This window comes from Polistes fuscatus, unplaced genomic scaffold, assembly GCF_010416935.1.
Source record: "Polistes fuscatus isolate 324 unplaced genomic scaffold, CU_Pfus_HIC Scaffold25, whole genome shotgun sequence".
NCBI lineage: Eukaryota > Metazoa > Arthropoda > Insecta > Hymenoptera > Vespidae > Polistes > Polistes fuscatus.
In genome coordinates, this window is record NW_025113102.1 from 1,361,012 (window position 1) to 1,369,955 (window position 8,944).

The 8,944-nt window shown below is 26.7% G+C and overlaps 2 protein-coding genes across 5 annotated transcripts; one reads left to right on the forward strand and one right to left on the reverse strand.

Annotated features, from left to right (window-relative positions):
* The first annotated feature begins 131 nt into the window (after nt 1-131).
* LOC122518506 (calnexin-like) lies at nt 132-8,413 on the forward strand. Of its 4 annotated transcripts, none has more exons than XM_043637480.1 (8): nt 132-298; nt 3,669-3,924; nt 4,046-4,347; nt 4,443-5,102; nt 5,181-5,321; nt 5,537-5,662; nt 6,505-6,675; nt 6,799-8,413. In XM_043637480.1, exons 2-8 carry the CDS (start codon nt 3,678-3,680, stop codon nt 6,850-6,852), a joined length of 1,701 nt encoding a protein of 566 aa, XP_043493415.1. In that variant the 5' UTR covers nt 132-298; nt 3,669-3,677; the 3' UTR covers nt 6,853-8,413. The 4 variants fall into 4 exon arrangements, with proteins under 4 accessions (XP_043493415.1, XP_043493413.1, XP_043493416.1 ...); XM_043637478.1 differs by lacking the exon at nt 132-298 and adding an exon at nt 2,843-2,932; XM_043637481.1 differs by lacking the exons at nt 132-298; nt 5,537-5,662 and adding exons at nt 2,846-2,932; nt 6,063-6,185 and having other exon boundaries at nt 6,799-7,521.
* LOC122518505 (kinetochore protein ndc80-like) lies at nt 389-2,730 on the reverse strand. Its single transcript, XM_043637477.1, has 2 exons — nt 2,311-2,730; nt 389-2,160 (listed from the first exon to the last, which is right to left on the reverse strand). The coding sequence occupies exons 1-2, from the start codon at nt 2,534-2,536 to the stop codon at nt 440-442; spliced, it is 1,947 nt and encodes a 648-aa protein (XP_043493412.1). The 5' UTR covers nt 2,537-2,730; the 3' UTR covers nt 389-439.
* Nucleotides 8,414-8,944: the final 531 nt, after the last annotated feature.

An 8,944-nucleotide genomic window follows, 5' to 3' on the forward strand; every position in this document is an offset into this window, starting at 1 on the left:
AAATTATATAAGTAATGTTTCGAATAAATCGAAAATATATATATATATATAAGTAATGTTTCGAATAAATCGAAAATATATATATATATATATATACAATAATTATGAATTATTTCTTAAAAAATTATAGATTGCTGAAGTCACAAAAGTAAATAAACACAGAGAAATACGATATAAGAATTAATAAAAATAAAGCTATCCGAGAACTTAATGTAAATATTGATTGTTGTAAATCGTCGTTGTCATCGTATATTTGTCAGTCACAAATCAGAATTCATACAGTGTAAATAATATTTCTGTAAGTATAATATATAATATATATATATATATATATTATTATTAATAAAGTATTTCATGGTAAAAGTGTTTAAATACTTTTGTGAGTCATTGGATATATACAAAAAGATAATATTTTAATAGTATGTCATATTGACCAGTATTAATCTATTTTTAAAGTTCTATTCAACTCATTTCTATGTTCACCCAAAATTTCATATAATTTTTCAAAAAATCTTTTCCCATTTTGTTCAATGTACAATTTCCTTCTCTTTACAGCATCTAATTTTTCTTTGAACTCTTCTAATTTGCTCGTAATACCTTCTAAATTAGGAATCATCTCCTGATAACTTTGCATTTCGTTTTGAAATATCTGTATTTGTTCTCGTAACGTGTTTTCCTCATTTTTCCAATTATTAATATGAGCTTTTTTATCTTTTAACTTATTATGTAAAATTACATTATTTTCCTCTAAGGCTTTCATTTGTCTCTGTAAAAGTTCTAATTTATTTGTATAAGTTTCTATATAAGATTCCCATTTAGTTACATTTTTAATCCATCCATCTTTTAATTCATTTTTGAAATTATCTATACTGTTTAAATTATCCATAATATTCGGATCTAGCATATCTTTTTCTGGCATTTTAAGTTCTTCGACATCTATATTATTATCACTACCAAAATGCTTAAATATTTCTTGGTTGTAACCTAAAACTATTTTATATAAATTGCTATTTACAGAAGCTATTTTAATATCCAATTTATATATATCCTTTTGCATTTCTTTCAAATGATCATCAAATTGTTGTATATAATTTTGAATTCCCGAACATTTATTAACTATGTCCTCTTTTTCTCTTCTGGACATGGGTTGTTCTTTTACTACCGAAAGTAATTCTTTATACTGCTTGTTTTGTATTTGAATTTTTTCATACAAATATTTATTTTGAATTTGAAATTGCTCTTTTTCTGTATTAAGATTCTTTATGTACTCTTCTTGTGCTTTTACATCTTTAGTCTGTTTAGCTGCATCTTCTTCAAGAGACATCAAAATATCTTTTAGTTTTTGAACTTCTACATCAACATCTTTTAATTTTTGTTCAGTCTCTTGTAAGCTAAGTTGTTCTTTATCTAAAGAAGCATATGCTTCTACTAAATCATTTTCAGTAACTCCATACTGTTTTTCAATGTCTTGCAAATATTCATTGATAAGAGTTGCTTCTTCATCAAGTTTTTCATCATTCCAAGCACCATAGATGCTTAGCATAAAAAAGAAGGAATTTCTATTATCTTTCATTTGTTGCTCTGTACCTATGAATGGCAAATTGTCTAATTGAAAACTATTATATGCCAAATCTTTAACCTGACAAACTTCAACCAACCAAGATAACCAGCCCAAAACATAAGGCCAAGAATGAGGAGTATTTGCTGTTTTTAACAATGATTTTGAAATCATTCCAGGATAATGTAATTTTTTAGCAATTTTGGGTAATTGTTCTATATAATTGGCAAGAGTTAAAGTTTGTTTAGGATCTATAAGTTTTACCAATAAATCAGATACTTCGACAAACATTTTCAGTGTAATAGGTTTCAAACTGCCATTACTGTTTAACATAGAAGAACATTGAATTTGTTGAATATAAGTATCTATCTTATTGAGCATTTGAACTTGATAATTTTTATCTAGTAAAACTCGTGTATCTTTACGAGCTCCTTTAGTACCAATATTACTTGCATGATCTTTTGATGGTGTTCTTCGACCAGTTGCTAAACCAGTTGCTAAACCAGTTGATAAACCAGTTGATAAACCCATTGCATTAAGCCTACGATTATTATTGTTTGATGGCGTGGCTGGAGTCGTTGGTAAATGAAGCGTGCTTTTGCCTGTATAATCAATAAACAATCTTTGATAAATATGTCTACTACTACTTATTAAACTATAAATATCTAGTACTCTATTTATTAGGTTTTATATGAATTCATATTTATATATGTATATATAATTTATATATTAGTATCATATATAACATTTACCAGTACTTTTTAAATTAGAAAGTCTATTATTCCCTGGATCACAGGAAGAACTTCTCATACGAGGTCTGGGAATATGAGATACATCAGAAGCAGAAAAAGAAGATTTTGACTTTAGTGTAAACGTTTTTTTTGAATCATTTTTAATCAAACTCTTATCCCCTTTGTCGACCGTAGAAATTCTCCTAGGATTTGAGGATGATCTGCGTCTAGTCGAATTATTTTGCATTTTCACGATATTAACTGTGTTATTTTCTTAAGAATTTACTACACGTTTAACGGACAACTTTCAAATTTTTGTTATAGCGCGAAACGATATCAAGCATGGTATATGAGTTTATATAGATACGTATCACTGCATTCATAATATAACCTTACTTCTTCCTTTTATATCGTAAGGCGTATTTTCATGTACCGATACCCAACATTATATTACCAATGGCTGGATATTTTCCCAAAAAGCGGGATTTTTTGAATCAACTATCAAGGAATTTTTCAAGTATGAGATTGGAAGCACTGGTATATATGGATAATTATATATACATATATATATATTGAGCATGATATTTTGTAAGTGACGTTACGGTGTAATAAACAATTATTAAAAATTAAAATACGTATTCAGGTGGGTCTGTTATCTTTTTCATTACAAATATTATGATTTTATTTATATAAAAATTATTTAGTTATCAAAGAAATGTATTGATTAAACATGGCACTCCCTTATTTTCCATTAATCATTTCCGGTAGTGGAATTCGTTTTTAGTACACGTCAAAGTAAAAAGCCCCACGTATAGATTATCATTGCTGCTTAATTAAATAATACAGTTTCTATCTTTGTCAGATAGTATATTAAACTTATTCATTAAGAACTAAATAAAATACATTTTAACAATAATATTAATAAGATTTAGTATACTGTGTTTCACGTGTAAGTAATATAAATGAAAATATTTAGATATGAATACTTATTAATATTATTCATTATTCTAATGATTTTTCTCTTAAATATATTTTTTTTTTTATAGAATATATTTCATTTATCAATGCCATTATAAAAATAAAGGATTATATATTATTATCAAAGAAAGTATGCAATTCTAAATTAGCAAGGTTTTGTTTAAGACAACCTTTTATAAATTTATCAATAAAATTGATAGTTTTTATATTCATTTTTTTTTTTAACAGACTTCAATCTTTAATATATAATTTATCAAAATTATTTTTATAATATGACTTATATGAATTTATTATTCAAGTTTTTAACATGTTTTCTCTATCAATTTAAGTAACAAATTTATAGACAAATATTAGAATTATAAGAAATTTCATTTGAATTTAATTTTTTCTTTATATTTCAGGAATATGAGATGGCAAAAATCGTAGCGTGTGCATTATTAATTTATTTAAGTTTAATTTGTAATATATTAAATGCTAATGAGCAACACGATAATGATATTAAAGATACAAATACAAGATCAACGTACCAAAGTCCAAAACCATCTGGATTTGCTTATTTAGCAGAACATTTTGACAATAGAGAAAGATTTGATACTGCGTGGGTATTATCAGAAGCTAAAAAAGATCATATCGATGAAGATATCGCCAAATATGATGGTTAGTACTATCATTACTATATATAGTATCTATTATTTTTAATGATATATTCAAACATTAAAATCAATAAAATCAAATTATCATTAAAAGTTAAGTGAAATAAATAAGAATTGTTTTATAGGAATCTGGACTATCGAAGAGCCTAAAAGACCTATACAAGACGGTGACTTAGGTTTAGTATTGAAAAGCAAAGCTAGGCATGCAGCTATTTCTACATTATTAAATACTCCTTTTCATTTCATCGATAAACCATTAATTGTACAATATGAGGTTAATTTTCAAGACGGTCAGGAATGTGGTGGCGCATACCTTAAGTTATTAACGCTTGATCCCAAAAATAAAGAATCAAACTTAAAAAATTTTCATGATAAAACTCCATATACTATTATGTTTGGACCTGATAAGTGCGGGAATGATCATAAGGTATATAAAGATACTATAAAATATACACACATAAGATTTCTTTGTATCCATGCATTAATTTATAATTTTTCTCTTAATTACTTATTCCCATATAGCTACATTTTATTTTCTGCCATAAAAATCCTTTAAATGATATAGTAGAAGAAAAGCATAGTAAGAAGCCAAAGGAGAGATTGGAGGATTTCTTTAAAGATAAACAACCACATTTATATACTTTAATAGTTCGTCCTAATAACACCTTTGAAATCAAAGTTGACAATAAAATTGTGAATACAGGATCGTTATTAGACGATTTCACTCCTCCTGTAAATCCACCATTAGAAATAGAAGATCCAAATGATAAACAACCCGATGATTGGGACGACAGAGAAAAAATCTCAGATCCATCAGCGGTAAAACCTGATGATTGGGATGAAGATGCTCCAGCGCAAATAGTAGACGAAGAAGATGTTATGCCAGAAGGGTGGTTGGAAGATGAGCCACCTATGATACCAAATACTGATTCTGTTAAGCCCGAAGATTGGGACAACGATATGGATGGAGAATGGGCACCTCCTAAAATACCAAATCCTAAATGCGCGAATGCTCCAGGTTGTGGTCCTTACAAGCAGAAAATGAAGAAGAATCCACGTTATAAAGGAAAATGGTTACCCCCGTTAATTAATAATCCTAATTACAGTGGAAAATGGAAACCTAAACTAATTCATAATCCTGATTATTTTAATGATGAACATCCATTCTTAATGTCATCTATTGTAAGTTTTGGAGATAAAATATTAGAATTAAATTATGTTCTATTAGAATAAGTTCTATAATTAAACTAAAAATTACAGTATGCTATCGGATTTGAACTTTGGTCCATGTCTTCTGATATTATTTTTGATAATATTCTTATTACTGACGATGAAGAAGTTGCAAGAAAATGGTCTGATGAAACATTTGAAGTGAGACGAGTTAAAATTGCTGAAGAAAGTGTAAGTAGTTTTACAATCAACGTTCTTTAATATTTTATAACATATAAACCATTTCCACATTTTATTTTAAATAATAGGTAAAATCAAAATTAGTTATTCTCGTAATTTTTGTTTTTCTATATTACAGTAGTTTTCGGTAATAATATTTTTTCTTATGTAAAAACTGAAACTTATAATCTCTCTTTTATTTGAAATACACACATTATAACATATAGGAAACATTTTGGGGACGTATGATGCGTTCCATGAACTACAAACCTGGCTGGTGGGCCCTTTATTTTTGTTACTGTATGGTACCAATCACAATATATGTTTGGTATTTGATAAAACGTTCACGTGAGGTACTTAATTCACAAAACTTAAAATCTCTGCTTATATAATGTATTGAATTTTTGTAGTAACTTATATGGCCACTAATTTTTGAAAGTTTGAGCAAAACAATAGGATTATAATTGTTAAGTACATTTTATAATGCTTTTTATTTTTCGATGGCTTCAATAAGTTGTAAGTAGTTATTGTGTAAAAAAGAAAAAAAAAGAAAATGTATATTTGCAGAAATTATTATAGATCATTTTAAGAATTTGTATAGTAATTTAACTATTTCTTGCTATATAATTATTCTTAAAATTTATTAAGTACACCACCCACGATCACGTAATATTGTTTTTATGTTCATACAGCTAAATTTGTAAATGTATTCGCACAATTAATTTGCAGTATTTTATTACTGGTTATTTATAGTGGACTATATGGCGTCAAATAGCAACATTTACTACAGAACATCCTTGGATGTGGGCTGTATATATACTAGGTGCAGGCCTACCTATACTTCTATTAATTTATTGTTGCTGTTCTGGTAGTCAGGTATAAAACATATTTTGTTGTTGTTGACAAATTCTAAATTTTTTTATTACTTTTCTTGATAAATTTTCAATAATTAATATTGTAATATTTCGCAGTATTCACATGGTACGATCAGATTCTAAATTAATGTTCAACTACATTTGACCTATATTTAAAAAATTATTTAAGCTAGATAAACTAATTGCTTGTAATTTTCGTGCTATAAATTGCACCGGTAGTGCTATTATTATAAAAAAGTCCTGTATATTATAATATTATTAGAATACCAAGTGTTACATTCGAAATGTATTACAAAAAATCTTTGCTATACTATTTGTAGGAAAAAAATGATGGAAAAGAAGAGGAAAAGCAAACTTTAGATATTAATAAAGAATTACTAAATAATGAAGAAGAAGAAGAAGAAGAAGAAGCTCAGCAAGAGGCAACAACAGAAGAAAATAAAGAAATTGAAAATACAAGTGAAACAGAGGAGATAATTGAATCCAAAATGGCAAGTATATACTTTGAATTTTATTTAAATAATCTATATTTCTATTTTATTTATTTGTAAAAACAACTTGATGAAATTATAAATAGACTATTCATAATTAATAATATTTTATCTCTCCTATAGGATAAATCTAGTGGTGAAGATGGTCCAAGGCGAAGAAAACCAAATAAAGAATAATAAACATAAAAATAAATATAAGAAGAAATTTATTGTTAAAGTGTTCGTCATACTTTCACATTCCACATTATGCTTGCCATTGTGGATAGTAGTATTATCAATCACTAAATATGCGATGTTTTCATTAGCAATTAGTTCCTTGTTTAGAGATATGCTAAGGATGTGCTTCAATTTTAAGTATAGTTTATCATTACATAATAATTTAAAAAAAAAACGTCCTTGTGTACACAGTAAGTATATTTATAATATATTAAAAAACTCGACTTATGTGTGCATTTCAATATACATATGAGAGATTTTCACATATGTAATAAATATCACTTAGCTGAACGATCTTCTTACCTCCTAGTAATGCGAAAATGATTTAAAGTACGGAGGAAAGTTGGTCAAATGCGAAAGCTATGTTGACCAATGCGAAGAAATTTTTTTTAAGATCTGCTAAAAAGACGAGCATATGGGTATTAAATACATTCGTTCCTCGGTTTACATGGCACTGTTTATATACATGATAAATAATCTCTCCATTTATGCGAAATTTTTATATATACAGTTTCAATTTACAAGGAAGTACATTAATTTTATACAATAAACTTATGTTGAATGTTTGTAGCGAAACACATTACTAGCACTCTGAGATAACATGGATTAAAAATTAATATAAAACAAAAACGTTGATTGTTTTTAATCACAATACCAACATTAATAACGAATAAAACTTATTTTCTTGAATTTTCATTTGTATTATTTTTGTGTGAATATATATGAAATTAATTATTTTGATAACTTATAAGTATTTTTTTTTTCTACGTACTAGTGGATTCTATTTATGCAAAATTTTTTTCGCGTAAAGAAATAACATGATATAAATAATTCGCGTAAATCGAAGAACGAATGTACTGTGTATTGTTCAAGAGAATGTGTCTGGGAGGAATGCGGGTCTATAGTTGGTTAAAATAGCCGACTGTTATCCTACTTTTACTTGAGATATATAATTCTATATCATACGTATTTTTCCTATTGGCAGAAAGGATCCGATTATTTTTTTTCCACGATATTTTTTTTTATTCATCTTTCAAACAAATAAATTCATATCCAAAATGAACACAGCCGTGTAAGGCAAAACCAAGTAGCAAAAAAAGTACCTCGTTAATATTATATGTACACATGTGCAATCGTTTCGCAGCGACGATATCAATAATTGTACCCGCGCATACCCATCTACATATATCTATAAAACAGTACAAATGTTTGTACATATTAAACCCTTTAAAAAATATCATTATTTACAATAAAGTTAACTTATTAATGGTATAGTCGAACTAAACTAAAATATACGCTCCTATTATCGTCTTATTATTAATACATTTTATATTAAACATCAAAAAGGAACACATGTATATAACATGAGTTCTATATAACAAAAATATCAAAAGAGTTTATAACAAGAAGAGATAAAGACTATTGAGACTTAAATTTCAATATTCTTAACAGAAACCGAATACCACGCTGATCTTTATAGTAACAGAATAACAGAATATATCTTTAATTATTAATAATTAAATTCGTGTCTTTTTCTATGTTACCTCCTTCTACCCTTACAACGTGGAACTTTGAAAGATTAATGTATTGAATATAATAAGAAAAATTAAAAAAGAAGAATGTATTAAATATATAATTAAAAAAAAAGGAAACATTTTCACAAATATTTAAAGCTATAATTGTTATAAAATTTCAAATAACAATGTATATGTCATATTTAGTTTTTGTGTGTGCCTTCAGAAATGCATATTAATATAATATACAAAATACATATATTTTAAAAAGTAATCATAGCGTTCAAAAAGAAAAATATCTGCAAGATTTGTTGTTAAATCCAACGATGATCACCTGTAACAAAAAGAAAACTACATTAATCATAGAATCGAGTCATACAATAGCCTAACATATAAGTGGTCCAATTCACAGATGCATTAATTATTTAAATTCCCTATTTATTTTTATCCAATCTCTATTTACCGTTCGTAAAATGAAATTAAATTTAAACGCGTGATTTTTACATTAAAAAAAATATAATTAAGAAACAGGAAAAGTA

What these genes read in the sequence shown, in the direction of transcription:
- LOC122518505 (XM_043637477.1), bottom strand. Translation starts at nt 2,536, where the DNA reads ATGCAAAATAATTCGACTAGACGCAGATCATCCTCAAATCCTAGGAGA. An exon ending in TTCTAATTTAAAAAGTACTG is followed by an intron (nt 2,161 to 2,310) that starts GTAAATGTTATA and finishes TTGATTATACAG; the next exon opens with GCAAAAGCACGCTTCATTTA.
- LOC122518506 (XM_043637480.1), top strand. Translation starts at nt 3,678, where the DNA reads ATGGCAAAAATCGTAGCGTGTGCATTATTAATTTATTTAAGTTTAATT. An exon ending in AGATATCGCCAAATATGATG is followed by an intron (nt 3,925 to 4,045) that starts GTTAGTACTATC and finishes ATTGTTTTATAG; the next exon opens with GAATCTGGACTATCGAAGAG. An exon ending in AGTGCGGGAATGATCATAAG is followed by an intron (nt 4,348 to 4,442) that starts GTATATAAAGAT and finishes ATTCCCATATAG; the next exon opens with CTACATTTTATTTTCTGCCA.